The 24,313-nt window shown below is 44.1% G+C and overlaps 1 protein-coding gene across 3 annotated transcripts in view; it reads right to left on the reverse strand.

Moving 5' to 3' along the window:
• Window positions 1-24,313, reverse strand: part of eml5 (EMAP like 5) — a 73,134-nt gene that overhangs the window by 4,591 nt on the left and 44,230 nt on the right. Inside the window, exons 6-38 of one of the 3 annotated variants that reach the window (XM_031828974.1) lie at window positions 23,787-23,922; window positions 23,523-23,546; window positions 22,949-23,150; window positions 20,960-21,097; window positions 20,497-20,753; window positions 20,018-20,230; window positions 19,736-19,903; window positions 18,949-19,055; window positions 18,688-18,806; window positions 18,288-18,474; window positions 16,310-16,415; window positions 15,792-15,885; window positions 11,712-11,812; window positions 11,419-11,612; window positions 11,027-11,138; window positions 9,082-9,209; window positions 8,150-8,291; window positions 7,872-8,024; window positions 7,109-7,240; window positions 5,629-5,717; window positions 5,068-5,244; window positions 4,737-4,938; window positions 4,449-4,575; window positions 4,067-4,081; window positions 3,592-3,600; window positions 3,296-3,374; window positions 2,804-2,933; window positions 2,481-2,579; window positions 1,999-2,019; window positions 1,253-1,426; window positions 914-1,122; window positions 311-468; window positions 8-122 (exon numbers count right to left, since the gene is read on the reverse strand). In XM_031828974.1, coding sequence (XP_031684834.1) covers window positions 8-122; window positions 311-468; window positions 914-1,122; window positions 1,253-1,426; window positions 1,999-2,019; window positions 2,481-2,579; window positions 2,804-2,933; window positions 3,296-3,374; window positions 3,592-3,600; window positions 4,067-4,081; window positions 4,449-4,575; window positions 4,737-4,938; window positions 5,068-5,244; window positions 5,629-5,717; window positions 7,109-7,240; window positions 7,872-8,024; window positions 8,150-8,291; window positions 9,082-9,209; window positions 11,027-11,138; window positions 11,419-11,612; window positions 11,712-11,812; window positions 15,792-15,885; window positions 16,310-16,415; window positions 18,288-18,474; window positions 18,688-18,806; window positions 18,949-19,055; window positions 19,736-19,903; window positions 20,018-20,230; window positions 20,497-20,753; window positions 20,960-21,097; window positions 22,949-23,150; window positions 23,523-23,546; window positions 23,787-23,922 — 4,317 coding nt within the window. The remainder of the gene's footprint in view (window positions 1-7; window positions 123-310; window positions 469-913; window positions 1,123-1,252; window positions 1,427-1,998; window positions 2,020-2,480; window positions 2,580-2,803; window positions 2,934-3,295; window positions 3,375-3,591; window positions 3,601-4,066; window positions 4,082-4,448; window positions 4,576-4,736; window positions 4,939-5,067; window positions 5,245-5,628; window positions 5,718-7,108; window positions 7,241-7,871; window positions 8,025-8,149; window positions 8,292-9,081; window positions 9,210-11,026; window positions 11,139-11,418; window positions 11,613-11,711; window positions 11,813-15,791; window positions 15,886-16,309; window positions 16,416-18,287; window positions 18,475-18,687; window positions 18,807-18,948; window positions 19,056-19,735; window positions 19,904-20,017; window positions 20,231-20,496; window positions 20,754-20,959; window positions 21,098-22,948; window positions 23,151-23,522; window positions 23,547-23,786; window positions 23,923-24,313) is intronic. The other 2 variants (XM_031828976.1, XM_031828975.1) reach the window with 2 other exon arrangements.

Genomic DNA, 24,313 nt, shown 5'->3' on the forward strand with positions numbered 1-24,313 from the left:
GTCCCACCTTTACTCTGCATACGGAGCGCACACAGTCTATGATCTGTCCCGTCTCCAGGCGAAAGGCTCTGCAGCGCTTCAGCTCCTGGTCCCACAGCTTCAGAGCACCTCCTTCCTTTGACCTGTAGGGAGCACCAAACACAACACTGTTGCTGTATACTGAAATCTGAGTTTCCATTCAAGTTTCATACTCTCAGTCCTCTATATGTTTATGTAGAAAACTTTGATTAATTAATCCAAGTCAGTTCATTGATTTCACACGACTAACAGCAGTGGTAGCTGGTACAGTGAGGAGAGGAGCAATACTTACGGTCTTTCCTTGCCTCCCGTAACGATGAGGCCATCTCTTAGTGTGGTGTACATGGTGAATACAGGCCCTGTGTGGGCTTTAGCCACTACTCTCACTAGAATGTGCTCCTTCCACACACACACATCCCCACTAATGGTACCTGTAAATGTCAAGTTATTCTGAAAAAAAAAAAAAAAAATGCACTAATCTTGTGACCTAAAAGAGCAGAGGAGCATTGCACAGACAATCAATCAGTATAAGAATCAATTAAATTGCATCGTTAACCCTATTCAATAGGTTTTATACATATAATTACAACATGTATCATATCTGTACACTGTTGTTATAACATTGAAATGAAAGGTAGATTATATTTTTTATTATTATTTTTTATTTGTATTATTATTTATTTTTTTATTTAAAAAAAATAAGTTTTCAACATTAATTCAAGTTAACATTCATAAGATTATACATAAAATAAAGTATAAGTAGATCTTAACAATAAGTACAATGCCAAATACATTCTAAGTATACATGTTCCATAGGGAAACTGCAAATGTAGTAACTGTACTGTCCGATTGGGTATCATATGGCAGTAACATAGAGAGTGGGGAATGGACTTACAGCTCCAAATGCTACAGAGAGCATGGTCTGCATGCGGGCGTCCTCTATGGAACTCATCACACCCTTCTTGCACAGCAGAGCCCGGCCCGCGAGCGTCCAGAACCTCACATGTTTTATCCCAACAGAAACAAACTGGGTGTCCGAGTCCGGACGGAACTCTGCCACAAAGATCCGTTGAGTGTGACCTGACCGGCTGGCCACTTTGGCACCTTGAAAATAATGGTGCATTGATATAAGCTCTGTAGGGGGCCTATCTCCCTGTATTCATTGCAGCTGGGCACTAACAGGTGCACCGTGATAAGGTGAAAAACCTGTAATGAGTTGGTGTGAGGTATTTACCTTCTTGCCACTTCCAGATGGTAATGGTATGTTCTGGGTCCAGACCCACAGAGAGCAGCAGCTTCCCAGTGGCACTGAAGCTGACCGAGCAGACACCCCGGGAGTGGAAACAGCGCAGCACAGACAGCGTCTGCTTGTTCATGGCATCCCACACATGGATGGAGGGCGACGTGGCTGAGGGAGGGAACAACAGCAGTGCAGATTCAAGCTTCATGTATGCTGGATGAAAAGAGGCCAGAAACATTAGGCCCCAACTAAATCCACAAATGATGAAATTCAATGACTGTGACTTCTTTTAAATATGAGGTTTTTACATTTGTCGGACCTTATGACATAAGTTATAATGGATATTGAATATCAATGGTACATTCATATAAAAAAACTTGTCTTGAATTGAGTACCAATGTAAGTGGGGGTCAAACAAGACCTACAGGGCTACAAGCAACTGAAGCAATCAAGCAAGTTTGTGTGAGATGCACACCTGCCCTTCCCATCTAACCCACAAGGTCGCAGTCTATCAATATAACACACTGTGGATGTAGCAGAAGGTTAACTGGAAAGCTGTCAATCAATATTATCTATGAAGAAGAGAAAGCTATTCTCAATCTACCATAAGAAAACATCATCAAGGATCTTTTCAAAACTATATATATTTTTCCACTAGTGCACCAAAACACTCTCAGTCAGAACTGCTGTCCTCTGCTGTCTGGGACAAACCAAAACTATTGAAATGGCGAAGTTCTTACCTGACATATCACCAGTATCACCTGTATGGAACAAATGTAAGATTAATTAAATAATAGGAAGATCAATGGCACTAGTAAAACTCTAAAACACTATTTTACGCAGTCCAAGTGTTAATAAGAATATTGACAGAATACTGTATTGTAGTAGTTTTCCTCATAAAGAGCTAACATGTGCATGGGAATTGTACAAGGACCTCCCACATGCAGCTTTTGATTCACTCTTTAGAGACTGTTTACATGGCATGTGTTTTTGGTAGGTTTCTGTGGATTCCAAGGCACACAGCAAGCATGCATGATAATTACTCTTTTATTCAAATGTCTGGAGTTTGCAAATATGCAGGTAAGTTTCATCAGAGCACAGATAAGGGTGGGGGCGGGGGGCAGGGGGCGGGGGGGGGGGGGGGGTACAGTAATCCCCCAGTAGAACACACAGTTACAGCACATAGGGAAGAAAACATGAGGTCAACCTCTCACAAACATACCTACTTGGCCAGTTGCCACCACGTTGGGGAATTTGGGGTGTTGATTGATAGTCAGGCACAGAATGTCATCACTATGTTCTATATAGAAGCTTTGGCAGGCTGCAAGGAAACACATACACACAGGCACGCACACACAACCACGTGCACACGCCATGCACACACACACAAATATGTGAATTGACATCCCTCGTAAGAACAGTAAAGGACAATCAACATGTTTAGGATTTCAAAGAACAGCATTAAGGCTCATTCAACAATACTGTAAAACCCTCTTCAGATGAACACAACTCGGCTCATCCCTTCTCTACTCCAACCCCTCCCACCTGTGGTTAAGTTGAGGATGATACCGACAGAAGCTGTGTGGTAGATGATATCCGTCCCCTCATTCAGGTAGTGGACGTTGTTGCGGCAGTCATTGCCCCGGTAACCAAAAACCAGATCCAGCACCAGGTCCTGCAGAAGAGTTATGAAAGGGTCAGGATCAAAATCATCTCTATGACAACTGAGGGAGATGAGACCAATTTCTTTTTGAAGGTACAGCAGCGCATCAGGAGCATGTGCTTCCTCAAGATGTGATTATGGTTCAATTATGGTCCCTGAAGAGGATGTCTGGAGTGGACAAAGCAGAACACAGTTCTTGACTCTAAATTATTGCATTACCAAAACAATGACCAACCCATTTGCTGCATGACAAATACTAATGCAAAAATCGAATTTGATGAGATATGTGGGTTAATGTAGGTTGCATCAATAGCTAACATCCATAAAATATGATTTGAATGGGTGTGTTTGTCCTAAGGTAACACCAGTCTCACCTCAATGGGCCGCTTCTTCTTGCCCACATTGTTGGTCTGCAGCTTCTCAGGCTGTGGCAGCGCCCTGCTAACAGGAGGTCTGAAACAGACAGCTAGAATAATAGGAGCTACTGTGTATGACCCCATCGACCCCTCAATCTTTCTCAAGACAAAGATCCAAAATACAAGTCAAGACCTTAATGAATCATGTATTTGGAGAAGACGTTTCTTGAGCTATAAGTGCTCAATAAGTGAAATGTGGGTCTGAAATATTCAATCAGAAGAAGTTAATATGGAACATAGGGGATGTGTCTTACCTTGACCCTCTTCCATGGCAGCAATAACAAAGACAAATGGAACATGAGAACAGGGGTTCTGACAGCACAACGTTCACAGCTGCCCCACCGACACAGAAGCATAACACAACACTGACAAGGCAGCCACTGAGGACATAAAATACACCCCATTCAGCGCCACGGAGTATCTATAACAACCAGCACCTTTAGCATCTCTATGATAATCACTAACAGGCACCCACAGATGCTGCATGGGTTGTCAAACCATAGTGTGAAGCAGACATACTTATTATTATAAACTCTTCCACACAGTTCACGAAACAGACAAATATTTCCAAAACCCAAGTAAAGACGTTCTGTACGGCTTATTTGGACCATAGTTTCTGTAAAAGACCATAGATTAACATGCTTTATCAATTGAGATTTGAGATATTTGTGCCTAGCAAGAGGTACATTTCCCTAAAGTAATGGGGATGTCTTGTGTAAAGTCTCTTACCTGACTACCCCCTGCCTTCAAGTAGAATGAAAGAGGAGAGCAGGACAGACAGAGACAGAGGGACAGCCATTGAAGAGAGAAGAAGAGAGAGGTGAGGTTATCCTCTAAGGGACAGTATGAATTTACGTAAAGGCAAAAAAAGAAACGTGATTGAGGGAATCTGGATTTACACAAATTGGGTTGGTGGACCCTTTGGTGTCACTTTGACATATTATGAGATTCCAATTGGATTTTCTTTCACTACACCTCATTTCAGTTTAAACTGATTGTCTTAAATATTTTGTGTCCATCATGTGCCCAATAAAGAAAGCCTCAAATGGAAAATACACGAAAAAGAGATTTGAACCCGTGGGTGTCTCTCCACAGCCCTGTGGACTGTTACCTCTCGTCCACAGATGGCTCCTTCAGCTGCAAGTGGGGTTTGACCCCAGTCATGGGTCGCACGTTGGTGGATAAGGCCTTGATGGTGTAATTCATCTCATTCTCCCTCGTCACATCACTGTCATAACCTGGCCAATGACAGAAAAGATAAAGATACTAGATCAGAATACATGCTGCATTTTGTACCATCTATGAGAGGCTAAACATAATAAAATATTAGAGGGAGGCTATCTATATCAGTAGAAAGTGACTATATGATGACTTTTGTGTATTTGTGTGCATTTCTCACCCCCATCATCCTCGCTCTCGATGTCCGACTCTTCACTATCACAATGTCTGGCTTCCCTGTGCCCCTCAGCCTCGTGAGTCCAGATCATGAGGCATGTGTCACCCCCACCAACCGTCACCAGGAGACCATCGTCATGCGTCCACCGCACGTTAGTCACATGGGTGCTATGGGCCACATAGCGCTTGAACTTTGCATACTTTCCCTGTGGGCAGAAGTAACATTACGTTAAAATAACATTGTTTTAACATTAGCATTAACATAACAGTGTAAATGTATTACATTCTAGTAAGGGCAATGAGAAGACATTAATAGATAATTATAAGTGCCTTACCTTGACAGGATACCTGAATAGCTTGACGTATCCCAGATCATCCCCCGTTGCTAGCACGTTTCTATTGTTGCTACGGCAGGCAGTGGTCACCTCGGTAACCTCACTGACCACAGGCCAGATCCCCTCACAGGATGTCCCGAGAACACAGGTCCATGTGCTCCAGTCTATCTTCTCTACCTGAAGGAGCGGACCAGGAGAGAGGAGAGGAAGGGTGGGAGGGTGGTGAGGTGGCCAACAGTGGTTCCTATGAGATTTGACACCAGCCTGACAGCATCTATGATACCTAACCCCTATGTCTTAATGACCCCCCCCCCCCCCCCCGTGCCTCAAAAGGTGTTTGAACGTCACACAGTATAAAGAGGCCCTAAAAACAAACACTATCCACATTTCCATTGCCAGAATTAGAATGATGCTGCAGAAAAATGGGCTGTGTTAATGCTTGAGTGCCCTTACCACGCTGTCCTGTGACATCTCGGGGGGAAAAGTAGGCCAGCCCCACTATAGCCACGACAACGCCATGGGCCATGGCAGGCAGCAGTGTATGTGATGTGTTGTGCTTACCTCTGTCGCAGGAATGGTCTGCTTCTTTCCCCGTGGAGCTTCGAAAAATAACTGTTCTTTAGCACCAGTGTTCACTTGCAGTAGTTTTCCTGTGAATGAGAGAACACAGTTAAGACTGAATCTGATATTAAATTAACCCTTTTGTGGTTTATAGTAGGGTCGTTCCACAAAATGAGTGCCTTTTGCGTCCCTTTGATATTTTAAGTAGAATTTGTGCACAAATATAACATTTTAAAAGCCTGTTATATTAACTTAATTGCACTCATCAAGAATTCAATCAATCACATTTTTATATGAATAAAGGCTTGCTACAGTGCCAAATTCAGCATTTTGACTTGTCCCTCCGCCAACCCTGTGTCACTTCTAGGACGATTTCAACCCACTTTATCCAAAAACGTCTCCAAGTTTTCACCATCATTGTAAAGCCCTCATTATTTTGTTTTCTTAAACTGATTATTCATTTCATGTGATTAGTAATTCATTTACGTCTGTCCCTCATTTTAAGATCAAGCCTATTACTTGAACGGAACTCTCATTTTAATATGGTGAAACTATTCATTTAAAAAAATGTTTTCAAAAGAAACATTTGACATCTAATAGTCAAATCATAATGTAATAGCAGGTGAGCTGAATCTACTCTTTCTGGCTATTATCTGTCCCCTGGGCACAGACTTCAGTTCAACATCTAGTTTTGATTTACATTTGGTTGAGTTGTCAACTAACTTGAATTCAACATGAGATCAACAAAAAATAAAATGTCACCATGTCATCGGATTAAGGTTAAAAGTTGGGTAAAAAAAAATTATGAAATGTACTTAAGGCTTTTCACAAATCCAATCAGTTTTCCACGTAGTTTCAACGTCATTTTGCCCAAAGGGTGGTGTTTTGTGCTGGAAAACTGAGCGGATCGAGCGTTGCTCTTCAACTCTGTTACCCATAGATAGAAAGGCTAGAAATATTTTAGCAATTACATTTCTTTGGGGACGCTTGCATTCAGTTGCCACTCCCTGTTGCACACAACAAGTTTCCATTCATCCTCTCATTAGGGGATTTATAGCTGTTTTAAGATTAAATCATCAACCCTCCTAAGGTCAACCCCATTACTTTATTTGGCACTTGATAGGCACTTAATATAGCCATTTTTTTATTTAACCACTTCAGATGGAAAAACGTGTTTTTTATGAGGTTGAACATGTGCTCTTTATGTCAGAAAGCTCAAATGAGGTGAAATCAAAAGATTTTACACTTCTCAAAAGGCACTGTATCGGTGGAACAACCCAGTAGCATTATCATTCAGTTATCATACTTGGAATAACAAAAACGACTATTCCTTTACCTAGAGGTTTAAAATGAATGTCCACACATTGTGAATGAGCCAACAATAAGAATAGCCTGAAATACAATGGCATTGGTCCAGGTCAACTGTCACCTGCAAAGGTCACTGCCACAATCAGTGTAGTTGTTAGACGAACATGTTTACCTCTCTTGTCCCAGTCCAGATGGGTGATGTAGTTGAGGGACCCCTTGCACACCCCCACCCTCTTGCTGCTCATCACATTATAGATGTCCACAAAGCTGTCAACCGACGCCACCGCCAGGTACTTCCCTGCACCTGTGTAAACACAGCAGCCATGTTTCAAAAGGGTTTCCTTTTCTGTTGTTTCAAGTCTGTCAGGCCTTCTGGTCAGCAGCCAAGATAACAACACACATTAAATAAACTCTGACAACAAAGAGTACTCCATATTTACAGTATGTATATGGTCGTCACAATTCTTTAGAATAATAAAACTACTATCTGCCAACACATTGAACAGTGTATAAGAGTGCAGACGTCTATATTGTATAGAGAAGCAATTAGAAGCACTATCATTTATGTGTTGGGAAACTGGATCCTTAGCATTGTAGATTGTAGGTTAACTGGCCATGAGATAGAGAGTTTAGTTTCTAGCTCTCACTTTATCCTCCCCCACTACTCTCTTCCCGTTCAGACAGACTGTGTCTCTCCATGTCTGGCCTTGTTACATACATCAGTGTATTTGGGTCAAGCCTGCAGCAATACCTCTTCTCACAGCAGGGGGAAAATATGAATACCTGGCCATATCTCATATATTTTTTCTCTTTCTTTTTAAGACAAAGTAATTCTTTACACTTTGTCTTTCTTTTCTTCAGGAAAGAATATGGAGGGTATTTGTAGGGCTGGAGGGATGAGTGGAGGGAGGGATGGAGGGAGGACAATGTCTGACCTGGTGAGAAGCGTATGTCTGAGATGATATCCTTGCGGTGGTGGAAGGACACTAGGTCCTCCAGGGTGTCTGCGTTGACGATGAGGAAGCTTCCGTCGTTCAGGCCCACTGCCAGGGCCTTGCCCTCAGGGGAGAAGCAGCAGCAGCGCCCCCCTATGGAGGAGGTCAGTTAGTACCTCAGAGAATGCACCTAATGACTATAAGAATGCACCACAGAAAGGAAAAAAAGGAAGTGAATGAATGAATGTAGCATAGACCTTTCTATTTGAGTGACTCACCTTTCTTGAGCTTGCGTACAGCCAGCATACAGTGGCTGGGGGACAGGTCCCATATGCGCAGGGTTTTGTCATCGCTGACAGTGGCACAGAGAGGGAGATGGGGATGAGTGGCCAGGCCCCATACCTCACCCTCCATGTGACCCTGTGGACCCATCAAACAGACAATACCATTCACTCAGTGCAACTCAATTCAATCTAATCAAGGTGCGACAGAGAGTGGTTAGGAACCACATTTTATATCCTCTAACATAAAATATTTGATACACATAGCACCCATGTAAAATAAATACATGGACTAGATGTCTAGCACAGTGTAGCATTTTGTGAACATGCATCCACATATTTGTTCTGAGAATTCTTAAGTGCACAATGAAAATCAATGGAGGAGCCAGGCAGACAGAAGCCTCAGAGCTCATTCCATATGTTTCTGTTGCTCGGCTTCACCCATAAGAAATTGCTCATTTGCTCTAGAGCATTTCACAAGAAAATCAATAACATTAGCTCTGGGTTTCCTATGGGTCAAATGAGGCCTGGGGAGATAGTAGAAGCACTTGTCTTTGCAAAATTAATTTACAAAATTAAAAGACTGCAGGGCTCATTCATCAGCATTATAAACAGTTTCTGCAACGTTACTCCAGGTACTGTACAGTATAACATAGTTCTACAATGGTTTCCAGTGAAGAGACAGTTCCCCTCACTGCCAGTCTCTCAGTACAACCTTCAACCCAAAATAATGTGCCCCCAGCTGACACCTTCATTACTGACACCTCATTGGCTCCCACCTAACCAAGCTACAAAAACCAGACTGCCACATCCCTGCCAGCCTCAGTTAAGCACAGCTGGTGCCTGTCGTGTGTGCTGTTCATTGTGACATTTGTGACAGATTGTTGACTTTATAATGGCACTGTATGAAACACTCTGTATCCGCTCACCTGGACCAGCAAGGTGATGGGTCCACTCTTATCCACCTCCAGAATCTCTCCGTTCTTTGTCCCCACCAGTATATAACCATGACCAAGTGATATTGCACGTATGGAAGGGTTGTCCTCCAACAGTAACCCTATAGAGTGAATTATAGGATAGGGACTTTCATTTAACCAGGGGCAGAGGAAGCAATCTTCATTAAAGCTAAATGGATTGAGTGTTTAAATGGATTTCCACTGAATGATTCCTTTGGCGTTGGAGCTACAGTGCCTTTGCGAAAGTATTCGGCCCCCTTGAACTTTGCGACCTTTTGCCACATTTCAGGCTTCAAACATAAAGATATAAAACTGTATTTTTTTGTGAAGAATCAACAACAAGTGGGACACAATCATGAAGTGGAACGACATTTATTGGATATTTCAAACTTTTTTAACAAATCAAAAACTGAAAAATTGGGCGTGCTAAATTATTCAGCCCCTTTACTTTCAGTGCAGCAAACTCTCTCCAGAAGTTCAGTGAGGATCTCTGAATGATCCAATGTTGACCTAAATGACTAATGATGATAAATACAATCCACCTGTGTGTAATCAAGTCTCCGTATAAATGCACCTGCACTGTGATAGTCTCAGAGGTCCGTTAAAAGCGCAGAGAGCATCATGAAGAACAAGGAACACACCAGGCAGGTCCGAGATACTGTTGTGAAGAAGTTTAAAGCCGGATTTGGATACAAAAAGATTTCACAAGCTTTAAACATCCCAAGGAGCACTGTGCAAGCGATAATATTGAAATGGAAGGAGTATCAGACCACTGCAAATCTACCAAGACCTGGCCGTCCCTCTAAACTTTCAGCTCATACAAGGAGAAGACTGATCAGAGATGCAGCCAAGAGGCCCATGATCACTCTGGATGAACTGCAGAGATCTACAGCTGAGGTGGGAGACTCTGTCCATAGGACAACAATCAGTCATATATTGCACAAATCTGGCCTTTATGGAAGAGTGGCAAGAAGAAAGCCATTTCTTAAAGATATCCATAAAAAGTGTAGTTTAAAGTTTGCCACAAGCCACCTGGGAGACACACCAAACATGTGGAAGAAGGTGCTCTGGTCAGATGAAACCAAAATTGAACTTTTTGGCAACAATGCAAAACGTTATGTTTGGCGTAAAAGCAACACAGCTCATCACCCTGAACCCCTCATCCCCACTGTCAAACATGGTGGTGGCAGCATCATGGTTTGGGCCTGCTTTTCTTCAGCAGGGACAGGGAAGATGGTTAAAATTGATGGGAAGATGGATGGAGCCAAATACAGGACCATTCTGGAAGAAAACCTGATGGAGTCTGCAAAAGACCTGAGACTGGGACGGAGATTTGTCTTCCAACAAGACAATGATCCAAAACATAAAGCAAAATCTACAATGGAATGGTTCAAAAATAAACATATCCAGGTGTTAGAATGGCCAAGTCAAAGTCCAGACCTGAATCCAATCGAGAATCTGTGGAAAGAACTGAAAACTGCTGTTCACAAATGCTCTCCATCCAACCTCACTGAGCTCGAGCTGTTTTGCAAGGAGGAATGGGAAAAAATTTCAGTCTCTCGATGTGCAAAACTGATAGAGACATACCCCAAGCGACTTACAGCTGTAATCGCAGCAAAAGGTGGCGCTACAAAGTATTAACTTTAAGGGGGCTGAATAATTTTGCACGCCCAATTTTTCAGTTTTTGATTTGTTAAAAAAGTTTGAAATGTCCAATAAATGTCGTTCCACTTCATGATTGTGTCCCACTTGTTGTTGATTCTTCACAAAAAAATACAGTTTTATATCTTTATGTTTGAAGCCTGAAATGTGGCAAAAGGTTGCAAAGTTCAAGGGGGCCGAATACTTTCGCTAGGCACTGTATGAGCCCAGTATGTAACTTGATTGGCTTCACGGCAGTGACAGGGTGACCTTTTACCTTTGGAGCCTGGAGCGAGGACTGCTCTCTTGATGGCGTACGTCTTGAGGCATCTCTCAAAGGTGTCATCCCACAGAGCCACTATGCCGTCCTTCCCTCCTGTCACAAATCCCTACAGAGTGGGACATAACGAGAGAACAGGAGATAGATTAGAATATCTGTTCTTTAATCACTCACATAGCATCATTGTATAACACTGACATCTGAAAGAATACAATCCTACTCTATTCATTGACAATACTACACCATCAGAATAGTAATGGCAAAAACAAAGAGAGAAACAGCGAGAGAGGAAGAAAGAAAGAGAGACACAGAGACAGAGAGAGAGGTGTCATCTCTATTTCACATTTCAAATGGCCAGTGTTTAAACCCCTTCCTTTCCCTTCCAGTACCTTCTCCAGGGCGTGCATACTGAAGACTGGGCCATCATGGGCTTTGACTGTCTTTACCAGGAACATGTCTCTCCAGATACAGATGTCTCCTGTGCACGTCCCTGAGAACACCATCTCCTCTGTCCAGCCATACACAGCACACATCATTGTCTCGGTCTTCCCCATATTGCCCTTACGCCCGATCAGACCACCACCTGAAAGAGAGGTTGTGTCATTAACTCACATGACAACACATCACATCATTCTTTGAGACATTGCTGAGTCAACTTTTGTTTAACTTTGCGGTCTCTTACCTGCTTTATGCCAGAACTTCATATGCTTTACCCCTGCTGTGATGAGCTTGTCTGAACAGTATGGATTCATTTTTATGACAAAAATCTTATCCTTGCTTCCCCTAAAAAATGATTGAAAACATTGCATTAATTCCATTGCACAAAAATACATGGATCTGAAATAGAAGTGGAATAAACTTAGAAGACAGTTAGTGTACAGGGAATCATATTACACCCAATGTGTCTGCACAGTTTGGCTGCCTCCCTCCCATATGAACAATAAGGATCAGTGGCCTTTCCTGTCTGATCCAATGGAGCGTAGTGCACACTGGGCTGGGTCCCTAATCACTGGCCTTTCCTGTCTGATCCAATGGAGCGTAGTGCACACTGGGCTGGGTCCCTAATCACTGGCCTTTCCTGTCTGATCCAATGGAGCGTAGTGCACACTGGGCTGGGTCCCTAATCACTGGCCTTTCCTGTCTGATCCATTGGAGCGTAGTGCACACTGGGCTGGGTCCCTAATCACTGGCCTTTCCTGTCTGATCCAATGGAGCGTAGTGCACACTGGGCTGGGTCCCTAATCACTGGCCTTTCCTGTCTGATCCAATGGAGCGTAGTGCACACTGGGCTGGGTCCCTAATCACTGGCCTTTCCTGTCTAATCCAATGGAGCGTAGTGCACACTGGGCTGGGTCCCTAATCACTGGCCTTTCCTGTCTGATCCAATGGAGCGTAGTGCACACTGGGCTGGGTCCCTAATCACTGGCCTTTCCTGTCTAATCCAATGGAGCGTAGTGCACACTGGGCTGGGTCCCTAATCACTGGCCTTTCCTGTCTGATCCAATGGAGCGTAGTGCACACTGGGCTGGGTCCCTAATCACTGGCCTTTCCTGTCTGATCCAATGGAGCGTAGTGCACACTGGGCTGGGTCCCTAATCACTGGCCTTTCCTGTCTAATCCAATGGAGCGTAGTGCACACTGGGCTGGGTCCCTAATCACTGGCCTTTCCTGTCTGATCCAATGGAGCGTAGTGCACACTGGGCTGGGTCCCTAATCACTGGCCTTTCCTGTCTGATCCAATGGAGCGTAGTGCACACTGGGCTGGGTCCCTAATCACTGGCCTTTCCTGTCTGATCCAATGGAGCGTAGTGCACACTGGGCTGGGTCCCTAATCACTGGCCTTTGTGCTGCTGCATCACTACATGGCGCTCACTGAGGCCAGAGCAGAACTGATACCTACTTCATCTCTCTATCCCTTTCAAGCTTTCTCACTCTCCTTCTCTCACTTCCATCCCTCTCCCCCCTCTCCCACTATTTTCCCTCCCTGTCTCCTATCGGTTTCCTCCCCCGCTCATCTCCATCTTTCTCTCATGCCCCCTCTCCCTATCTCTGCCTCACCATGCTCCTCTCCCAGCTGAAGACTAGGCAGTGCAGTGCACAAGGCAGGCTCTGTCAGGCCCCATTTCCCTCTGCCCGCCTCACTGCACTGCCCACCAGGGCCTGCAAAGGAGATTAGTGCAGCTCCAAGCTGTCTCTGAGCTGCCACGGGAGCACAGTACACAACAGCTACAGCACGCAGGCAGGACATGAGCAAGCCTCCACTGACCTAACTAGCCTGATGGAATTCCAAAGGACTATTTTACCGCTATGAATATCAAGTGCAAAGCCATAGAGAAATAAGACCAGCATTGGGGGAAATCAGAGTGTCCATATAGATGCTAGACAACCATATTTGAATTCCTGGATATTTGATATTTGCTAGTTTGAATTGCCATTCGATTTTACATAATTTTCTTTTTTTAAATGGCCACTTTCCTTTGAGATTATACTCACAGTGAATGTAGCCTAAACCCAGGTTGAGATGGATGGACCAGAGATCTGCACCAGACATACACTTAATCATTCAGCTGTGAGTTGGCAGGGCCAAGTGTTCTCTATTCAGAAAGGAACAGCTTTAAGAGTCTGCAGGGTGGTTCCCCTCCCTCCTCTCTTCACAAGAACTATATCAATGTTGCCCTCATATATAAATGTCCACATTTAAAGTGGAGGTGCTCAAGCTGTCTAGGGAATTAAAGGGAATGTTTTGATCAGGAGCAATGAAGTACTTGTTGTTATTCTCTTGGCTCCGGAGCTTGTACAATGGCCAAGGGATGGTTGTGATGCTGGACATTGCATGACTGGACATGTATCTTTGTGAATCAGTGTGGGGGTGGATAACTGATTTATGCTGCAGGAACTACTGACCGGATCATAGCTTCTGGACAAAGACCTCTCATTTACATTAATAATACCAAACTGAATCTGGACCAAAACTAGTATTATTAGGTCACTCTACAGTAACAGTCAAACGTTTGGACACACCAACTCATTCAAGGGTTTTTCTTTATTTTTACTATTTTCTACATTGTAGAATAGTGAAGACATCAAAACTATGAAATAACACATGTGGAATCACTTAGTAATCAAAAACATTTAAACAAATCCAAATATATTTTATATTTGGGATACTTCAAGGTAGCCACCCTTTGCTTTGATGACAGCTTTGCACACTCTTGGCATTCTCTCAACCAGCTTCATGAGGTAGTCACCTGGAATGCATTTCAATTAACAGGCGTGTCTTCTTAAAAGTTAATTTGTGGAATTTCTTTCCTTCTTGATGCATTTGAGCCAATCAGTTGTGTCGTGACAAGGTAGGTGTGGTATACAGAATATAGCCCTATTTGGTAAAAGACCAAGTCCATATTATGGCAAGAACAGCTCAAATACGCAAAGAGAAACAGTCCATCATTACTTTAAGACATGAATGTCAGTCGATCTGGAAAATTACAAGAACTTTGAACGTTTCTTCAAGTGCAGTCGCAAAAACCATTGAGCGGTATGATGAAACTGGCTCTCATGAGGACCGCCACAGGAATGGAAGACTCAGAGTTACCTCTGCTGCAGAGGATAAGTTCATTAGAGTTACCAGCCTCAGAAACTACAGCCCAAATAAACACCTCACAGAGTTCAAGTAACAGACACATCTCAACATCAACTGTTCAGAGGAGACTGCGTGAATCAGGCCTTCATGGTTTAATTGCTGCAAATACACCACTACTAAAGGACACAAATAATAATAAGAGACTTGCTTGGGCCAAGAAACACGAGCAATGGACATTAGACCAGTGGAAATCTGTTCTTTGGTCTGATGAGTCCAAATTTGAGATTTTTGGTTCCAACCGCCATGTCTTTGTGAGACGCAGAGTAGGTGAACGGATGATCTCCACATGTGTGGTTCCCGCCGTGAAGCATGGAGGAGGAGGTGTGATGGTGTGGGGGTGTTTTGCTGGTGACACTGTCAGTGATTTATTTAGAATTCAAGGCACACTTACCCAGCATGGCTAATACAGCATTTTGCAGTGATACGCCATCCCATCTGGTTTGCGCTCAGTGAGACTATCATTTGTTTTTAACAATACAATGACCCAATACACCTCCAGACTATTTGACCAAGAAAGAGAGTGATGGAGTGCAGCATCAGATTACCTGGCCTCCACAATCACCCGACTTCAACCCAATTGAGTTGGTTTGGGATGAGTTGGACCGCAGAGTGAAGGAAAAACAGCCCAAAAGTGCTCAGAATATGTGGGAACTCCTTTAAGATGGTTGGAAAAGCATTCCAGGTGAAGCTCGTTGAGAGAATGCCAAGAGTGTGCAAAGCTGCCATCAAGGCAAAGGGTGGCTACTTTGAATAATCTAAAATCTAAAATATATTTTGATTTGTTTAACACTTTGTTGGTTACCTCATGATTCCATGTGCTATTTTATAATTTTGATGTTTTCACTATTATTCTACAATGTAGAAAATAGTCCAAATAAACAAAAACCCTTGAATGAGTCGGTGTGTCCAAACATTTGACTGTTACTGTATATATATCATGATCTAAATCACTGAGAAACATTTTCTAGTCTTGTTTTTCATCAGTAAGTAGAGCGTTCCTGAAGAATGTCAACCCTTAGGACTTATCTTGACCTTTGATGTCTCTAGTCTGCCTATTGAGGAGACTGCTGAGATCTGAATGGATCATCTGAGATGCCATAACAGCTACTGTACTGTACTAACCTGATGGCTGAGAGCTTCTCCCCCTTCCTCCAGTCCCAAAGGACAATGGTGTGGTTGTCATCCAGCCCGACCGAGGCCAGTCGCTTGCCATCCGCTGAGGAAGAACAACAAAACACAACCTCAATCAATTCAAAATTCACACAGAGAGCCTCTCTATTTACTCTTGTTTTGTGAGGAACAGTAAACTAGCCTGGTATAGGTTTGATCCATGGCAGGTAATGGCAGCTACGCCTCTGTCTGTGGCCAATTATCAGGAGAGAGATGAGAGCCTTTGCCTTGATGCTGCCAGCCTGCCACAGTACACAGACTATCTCCATAAAAGGGTTGTTCAGCGCCATGCTTCTAAATTGGAACACATTTCAACTCGCCCATTTCCTGTGTGAAGGAAGAGTTATTTTTCTCCATGGCTGACTGAGAATGTCAGGCTAGGTTAAAGCAATTATGAGTTGTTGTGTTCAATGTGTTACACTATCTGGAGAGTGTATGGAAAGCATCTTTAAACAGCCCTGGTGTACTACCTGAGAAGTCTAGGGCACACACTCCCAGCTGGTGGAATCCTTTCAACACAGACATGGGTTTCAGCATCTCTGTGTCCCATATATGGATGGAAGAGTCTCGCCCCACCTGGACAGACAGAAGAAACAATTAGCTTCCACGCATCCACAGCAACTTCTACACCCACACAGGGCAATGCAACAGTTCCAGGTCAGTGTTAGCAGTAGGACATTATCTTTAGTTACTTTGCACCATAAGCATATACAGAAGACCCTCCAGCTCCTAAAGGCATCTTTAGAGGTCAGCCTCTATACACTTTAGGCCCTAGCTACTCTATCCCAGTCTCTGAATATACAGTATATAACAAAATGTAATCTTCCACCTAAAAGGGGAAAAAAGTATATACAATATACACACACACTACACTACCGTTCAAAAGTATGGGGTCAAATTGATCAGAAATACAGTTCAGAAATGGTTAATGTTGTAAATCCTATTGTAGCTGAAAACGTCAGATTTTTTATGGAATATCTACATAGGCGTACAGAGGCCCATTATCAGCAACCATCCCTCCTGTGTTCCAATGGCACAATGTGTAAGCTAATCCAAGTTTATAATTTTAAAAGACTAATTGATCATTAGAAAACCTTTTTGCAATTATGTCAGCACAGCCTAAAACTGTTGTTCTGACTAAAGAAGCAATAAAACTGGCCTTCTTTAGACGAGTTGAGTAGCTGGAGCATCAGAATTTGTGGGTTCGATTACAGGCTCAAAATGGCCAGAAACAAAGTACTTTCTTCTGAAACTCGTCAGTCTATTCATGTTCTGAGAAATGAAGGCTATTCCATGTGAGAAATTGCAAAGAAACTGAAAATCTTGTACAACGCTGTGTACTACTCCCTTCACAGAGCATCACAAACTGTCTCTAACCAGAATAGAAAAAGGAGTGGGAGGCCACAGTGCACAACTGAGCAAGACAAATACATTAGAGTGTCTAGTTTGAGAAACAGACGCCTCACAAGTCCTCAACTGGCAGCTTCATTAAATAGTACCCGCAAAACACCAGTCTAAAACGTCAACAGTGAAGAGGCGACTCCGGGATGCTGGCCTTCTAGGCAGAGTTGCAGAGAAAAAGCCATATCTCAGACTGGCCAATAAAAAGAAAAGATTATGATGGGCAAAAGAACACAGACACTGGGTAGAGGAACTCTGCCTAGAAGGCCAGCATCCCGGAGTCGCCTCTTCACTGTTGACGTTGAGACTGGTGTTTTGCGGATACTATTTAATGAAGCTGCCAGTTGAGGACTTGTGAGGTGTCTGTTTCTCAATCTAGACACTCTAATGTACATGTCCTCTTGATCAGTTGTGCACCGGGGCCTCCCACTTTCTATTCTGGTTAGAGACAGTTTGCACTGTTCTGTGAAGGGAGTAGTACACAGCGTTGTACGAGATCTTCAGTTTCTTTGCAATTTCTTGCATGGAATAGCCTTCATCTCTAAGAACAAGAATAGACTGATGAGTTTCAGAAGACAATTCTTTGTTTCTGGCCATTTTGAGCCTGTAATCGAACACACAAATGCTGATGCTCCAGATACTCAACTTGTCTAAAGAAGGCCAGTTTTATTGCTTCTTTAATCAGAACCACAGTTTTCATCTGTGCTGACATAATTGCAAAAGGGTTTTCTAATGATCAATTAGCCTTTTAAAATGATGAACTTGGATTAGCTAACACAACATGCCATTGGAACACAGGAGCGCTGGTTGCTGATAATGGGCCTCTGTACACCTATGTAAATATTCCATAAAAATATCTGACGTTTCCAGCTACAATAGTAATTTACAACATTAACAATGTCTTCACTGTATTTCTGATCAATTTCATGTTATTTTAATGGACAAAAAAAAATCTTTAATTTTCTTTTAAAAAATAAGGGCATTTCTAAGTGACCCCAAATGTTTTAGCGATAGTGTATATATTTAATTTTTAGCAGTGCTACCTACCTGGCCTGTTGCTACAAAGTCCTTGAGGGGGTGTATGGCCAGGCACAGGATGTCGTCATCATGGCCCATGTAGAAGCGCTGGGTGTTCTGCTTTCGGTTGTACACCACCCCCACGGCCGCCACGTGGTACACTATCTCCCCTGTCTGGGTGTAGAACAGGTTGCTCCTGCAGTCGAAGCCTCTGTAGCTGGAGCACCACAACACAGGAAACAATGAGGAAGAACACAGCGTTCACAGTTTGGACCTTTTGGCTGTGGGTTTTTGTTGGTAGAAAAGATGGTTAGATAAAGACTATACAGATGTTGAATTATTGTGTGTGCTTTTCCGGGTTTGCTTGGTGTGAGAACGTTTTACACAGGTTATGATTTGTGGTATGTGGTGCTGCCTGAGGTCTCCTAACCCGTGGATGAAGTGTAGCTTCACCCCGCTCCCGGGTGTTCTCTCTCTTTTCTTCATGGCCATCGCACGGTGCTTCTCCTTGGACTGCTCTTTGAGCTGAGGTAGATCTTCTTTGTAAACCTGGACATGGAAATACAATATAAAGCATTTAACTCTCTGACATCTGTTAAGGTTTTTACTCAATCTAATATTGTTTGTTTTTCATATGCAACATACATAATGTGTCATTTTCAAAGAGGAGAGCAGGTGTTGTGTCGCTAACCTGCCGCCGATATGTGAGCTGTGTCTCCTGCTCGATCTCCGAGTCCATCTCAGGCACGTCTGACTGGTCCGAGTCCGACTCCTCACTGTTGGAGTCGCACAACGTCTCTGCAGGAGAGAAGAAGACGACTTCATCAGATCTATTCTACCACCCAGATGCTCCCACAACAGTTTGTTTAATAAGGTTAAACACACTAATCCAGAACTAGTAGACTACCAGTATTGAGTCCCATTTCAGCCAAGACCAAGATCACAGATGGATGAAGATGACAACTCATATTCATCAAGCAAGCCTTTGAAAAGTCTTAAGTGGTGGACTGCTTGCCCCGTTCCACTGTCCTATTACTCAGACTGAGACATACAAATACTGATGCAGTGAAACTCGGTTGGCCATGCCAAGACCAGGCACTGAGTACCCCTGGCACCGTTAGGCTTTGACTTGCTGGGTCCATTAGGAAAATTAAATGGAATGGCAGTTAGTATGTGGTTTAATTTCACAAAGCGCAGCACAGCTCTGTCTAAGACCATTTAGTTGAGAAACATGACTTACAAATGAGGACAAGGTTGTAGGAGCTGAATACAAACACAAATGTTCTCTTCCAGCTAGTATCACTTCAAATGTATACTTGTGGATCTATGAGCTAGTGTAGAAAGCTTTTAGCTGGGATAAGGAACATCATTCAAGGGGAAGGGTCACAGAGTCTACTAGACGTGTCTGCACTTCAGAGTCATATTCACATTGGGGTTGACTAGAATGGGGCAGTCATCGAAATAGGACAGTCATGTACCTTGAGGTGCTATGTGAAGAGCTTCCTTCGACTTTCTGTCTGAAACAAACTTCCACTGGAACACTGAGTGGTCAGCTCCACCAATAGTTATCACCCACTGGTAGTCATGTGACCACCTGGCATTGGTTATATGGGCAGAGTGACCTAAATACTTTTTAAACTTTGCCCCTGGGATAGAGAGAAGAGTTGTTTCTCGTTAATTTGTAAATGCATAAACATCACATGAATGAATTGATTGACAACATCACATCTCCGGACAAAGGAACCAATGGAAATCCTCACCTTTTCTTACACACGGGTACCGTAAAAGCTTCACTAGTCCATAATCATCTGCTGTTACTAAAACTTGATTATTAAAGTTGGCGTCAACAGAGTTGATGTCATTGATCTCTGAGTATTTGGGCCATATTCCGTTGACCTCGGGGCCCAACACACACGTCCATGAGGACCACTGCACCAGCTTCAACTCTTCCCTGTTGGTGACCTCTTTACCGCCTGAGTAGAAAGACAATAATAACAACATCATGTGCAACTAAAACATCAAATGAGCAGCACATTAGTCATCATGACATCTTGTCTCATGGCCATACGTCACTGTTGTCACAACAAAGCATAAAGTTCATGACACACATAGCACCAAAATATCATTAATAACGGTGAGGTAATGACACAAGAGAAATCCTGACTTCCTTCCCATAGACAGCAAGACTCTTCACAGTGTCATTTATCTACAGGCCGAGACGTGTCATTGACAGACTTACTTGGCATCCTGTAGAAGAGCCTCTTTCCGTTGCCGTCATTGGTCTGCAGATACTTGCTGTCAGTGGACCAGTCCATGTGTGTGATGAAGCTAGTGGAGCCAATGCACTCTCCCACCTTCTTGTACCTCTGCACCACGCTGTAGATGTCCACTGAGTTATCATTGGAGCCCACAGCCAGGTGAGCTCCATCAGGAGAGTACTTCAGCTCATGGATGGCCTCCTTCCTGTCCTTGATGTGGACCACCTCTGTCATGTCTCTGTGGAGTGGGAGAGCGTTACTGTCATCCAATACATTCTTTAAATAACCCTCCTTGAATTAAATTGAATATCCATGCATTCACTAACTGGCATATTGTTAATGAGTAATGGAATTGCAAACAAAATAGGAAGTTAACATGAAGTTCATATACCAAGCTAATCAGAAAGAACTAGAAGTGCCATTTGACTTCTGCCCTATACTCACCTGACCCGTAGGACAGTAAAGGAGCCGTCCTTCATGCCCAGCGCCAGGTGAATGCCGTCTGTGCTCACAGCTGCACAGCGAATAGGCTCCTCCATATTACAGCGAGCTATCAGCGCATGATCTATAAGGCTCCATATTCTACAGAGGGGGAGACAGAGACAGAGGGAGACAGAGGGAGAGAGGGAGGGGGAGAGAGAGAGGGATAAACAGAGGGAGAGACAGAGACAACGAGGGAGAGACAGAGACACAGAGGGAGAGAGAGACAGAGAGAGACAAAGGGAGAAACAAAGACAGAGGGAGAGGGAGAGACAAAGGGAGAGACAGAGGCAGAGGGAGAGAGAGAGGGAGAGACAGAGAGAGAGACAGAGACACAGAGGGAGAGACAGAGACAGAGGGAGAGAGAGAGGGAGAGACAGAGAGAGAGACAGAGGCAGAGGGAGAGACAGAGGGAGAGACAGAGGCAGAGGGAGAGAGAGAGGGAGAGACAGAGAGAGAGACAGAGACACAGAGGGAGAGACAGAGACAGAGGGAGAGAGAGAGGGAGAGACAGAGAGAGAGACAGAGGCAGAGGGAGAGACAGAGGGAGCGACAGAGGCAGAGGGAGAGAGAGAGGGAGAGACAGAGAGAGAGACAGAGACACAGAGGGAGAGACAGAGGCAGAGTGAGAGAGAGAGGGAGAGACAGAGAGAGAGACAGAGACACAGAGGGAGAGAGAGACAGAGAGAGACAAAGGGAGAAACAAAGACAGAGGGAGAGGGATAGAGAGAGGGAGACACAGAGGGAGAGGGATAGAGAGAGGGAGACACAGAGGGAGAGGGATAGAGAGAGGGAGAGACAAAGGGAGAGACAGAGGCAGAGGGAGAGAGAGAGGGAGAGACAGAGACACAGAGGGAGAGACAGAGGGAGAGACAGAGACACAGAGGGAGAGAGAGACAGAGAGAGACAAAGGGAGAAACAAAGACAGAGACAGAGGGAGAGACAAAGGGAGAGGCAGAGGCAGAGGGAGAGAGAGAGGGAGAGACAGAGACACAGAGGGAGAGACAGAGGGAGAGACAGAGACAGAGACAGAGGGAGAGACAAAGGGAGAGACAGAGGCAGAGGGAGAGAGAGAGGGAGAGACAGAGACACAGAGGGAGATACAGAGGGAGAGACAGAGACAGAGACAGAGGGAGAGACAAAGGGAGAGACAGAGACACAGAGGGAGAGACAGAGGGAGAGACAGAGACAGAGACAGAGGGAGAGACAAAGGGAGAGACAGAGACACAGAGGGAGAGACAAAGAGAGAGACAGAGACAGAGGCAGAGACAGAGGCAGAGGGAGAGACAGAGACACAGAGGGAGAGACAGAGACAGAGGCAGAGGGAGAGACAGAGGGAGAGACAGAGACACGGAGGGAGAGACAGAGGGAGAGACAGAGACAGAGACAGAGACAGAGACAAAGGGAGAGACAACTTTGTTAGCAATCACGTGGGTCCAATTCCCTCATGAACCATATAAGTACCTGAAGTGAACGTGTGTACCTATATGTAAACAATTCTTTGGATATACCAGATAATTTCAGTGACTGTCACGCCCTGAACATAGAGAGCTTTTTATTCTCTATGTTGGTTAGGTCGGGGTGTGACTAGGATGGGTTATCTAGGGGATTATATATATCTATGTTGGCCTGGTATGGTTCCCAATCAGAGGCAGCTGTTTATCGTTGTCTCTGATTGGGGATCATATTTAGGCAGCCATTTCCCCATTGTGCTTTGTGGGATTTTGCTTTTGTGTAGTGCATGTTTACACTCACGTCACGGTTTGTTTGGTTTTGTATTTGTTTTGGTGAGTTTCTTTGATTAAAACATGTGGAACTCTACGCACGCTGCGCCTTGGTCCGACCATTATTATAACAAACGTGACAGTGACTGCAATTGTGTAAGGGACACTGTGGATATAATAAGCATAGACTAGTCCTGGAGTTTGACAGTGGTTGTGCTTGGTCACCCACCTGACAGAGCGATCATCACTTCCGGTCATGGCCAGGGGCTTGGTGGGGTGCACAGCCAGCGCCCACAGCTCTCCCTCACAGTGACCCTGCATGATGAGGAAGGGCTTGGTGCGATCGTGGACCACCACCTCAAATATCTCACTGTCCTGGGTGCCCACTAAGATATGATCCCCCCGCCAACACACGCTGCGCACTGACAACCCTGTCAACACACACATGCATGCACAAACAGTTAAATGGATAAAAACACGCAGACAGACACCCACACACAGAATAGCCGTAACAAACAGAACAAGACATAGAAGGAATACAAGAGGACTACACAATATGGTGATTGTTATGGAGACAGTATAGTTTGCTGTCTCTTTGGTAAGTAAATGTAAGAAGCAATGAAGGTATACATATATTCATACATGTATACATATTAATATACGCACATACAGTAAATATGTAGGCAACACTTTGGGCTGAAAAACCAACAAGGGGAATGGAACAATATAATACAGGGACTTCTATGCACATAAGGACAGGGGTAGTACTCTGATTGTCCAGTGCCCTGCGCACTGTTACCCACCTCTGCTATTTTCACCTCTAGCTACTGTTAGGCCCAAGACCACAAATCAAACGAAAGAAAGAAGAAAGGAAAAAACTATTAGTGACCTAGAATACATCCTCTAGATGTAATAGAAAAGAGTCTAGCGGTATACAAAAGGCCTGTACTAAAGAACAACATGAGAAGAACACCCTGGTTCATTTATCCACTCAGTGCACATTGACAGCCCGTGGACTGGCTCTGTGTGGGAAAAGAAGATGAGAAGAGGGGGGAGTTGTATATCACCTTTATATCCCTGGTCTGTTTCCCTGAGATCGATGACAGTAATTGGTTTGAAGTTGAGATCCCATAGCCGGACACAGCCGTCCCGGCCCCCGGTGGCAAAGCCCTCCTCACAGGCATTCATGCTGAAAATCCCTGACTGGAGGAAATGACAGTCTGTCAGTGGGGATGTACTCAATAAATGAGCAAGACAGACTTGCGGTACAGCAACTAGCAACAGCTCTGCTGCAGCAGACACATGTCTAACAAGGCTTTCACAATTATACCGTTGCTGCTGCGTGAAGAGATAACACAGCGGTGCATTACATAAAGCGTTTGAACCATTGTTTTTTATTGGCAGGCTCTGGGAGCCGCCTGCTGTGGAACACAGTGATTGGCGGGAAGGATTCCTGTGGTTGAGCCAGCCAGAAGTCTCTTTGGAGTGCAAAGCACAGACATGGACTACAGTAGAGCCCCCTCCCCCACCCGACCAACCCTGCATTCAGCTGTTGAGCTCACAGATATAATTTAATCCCAAGTAGTAAACTGCT

Source organism: Oncorhynchus kisutch, linkage group LG7 (assembly GCF_002021735.2).
Source record: "Oncorhynchus kisutch isolate 150728-3 linkage group LG7, Okis_V2, whole genome shotgun sequence".
NCBI lineage: Eukaryota > Metazoa > Chordata > Actinopteri > Salmoniformes > Salmonidae > Oncorhynchus > Oncorhynchus kisutch.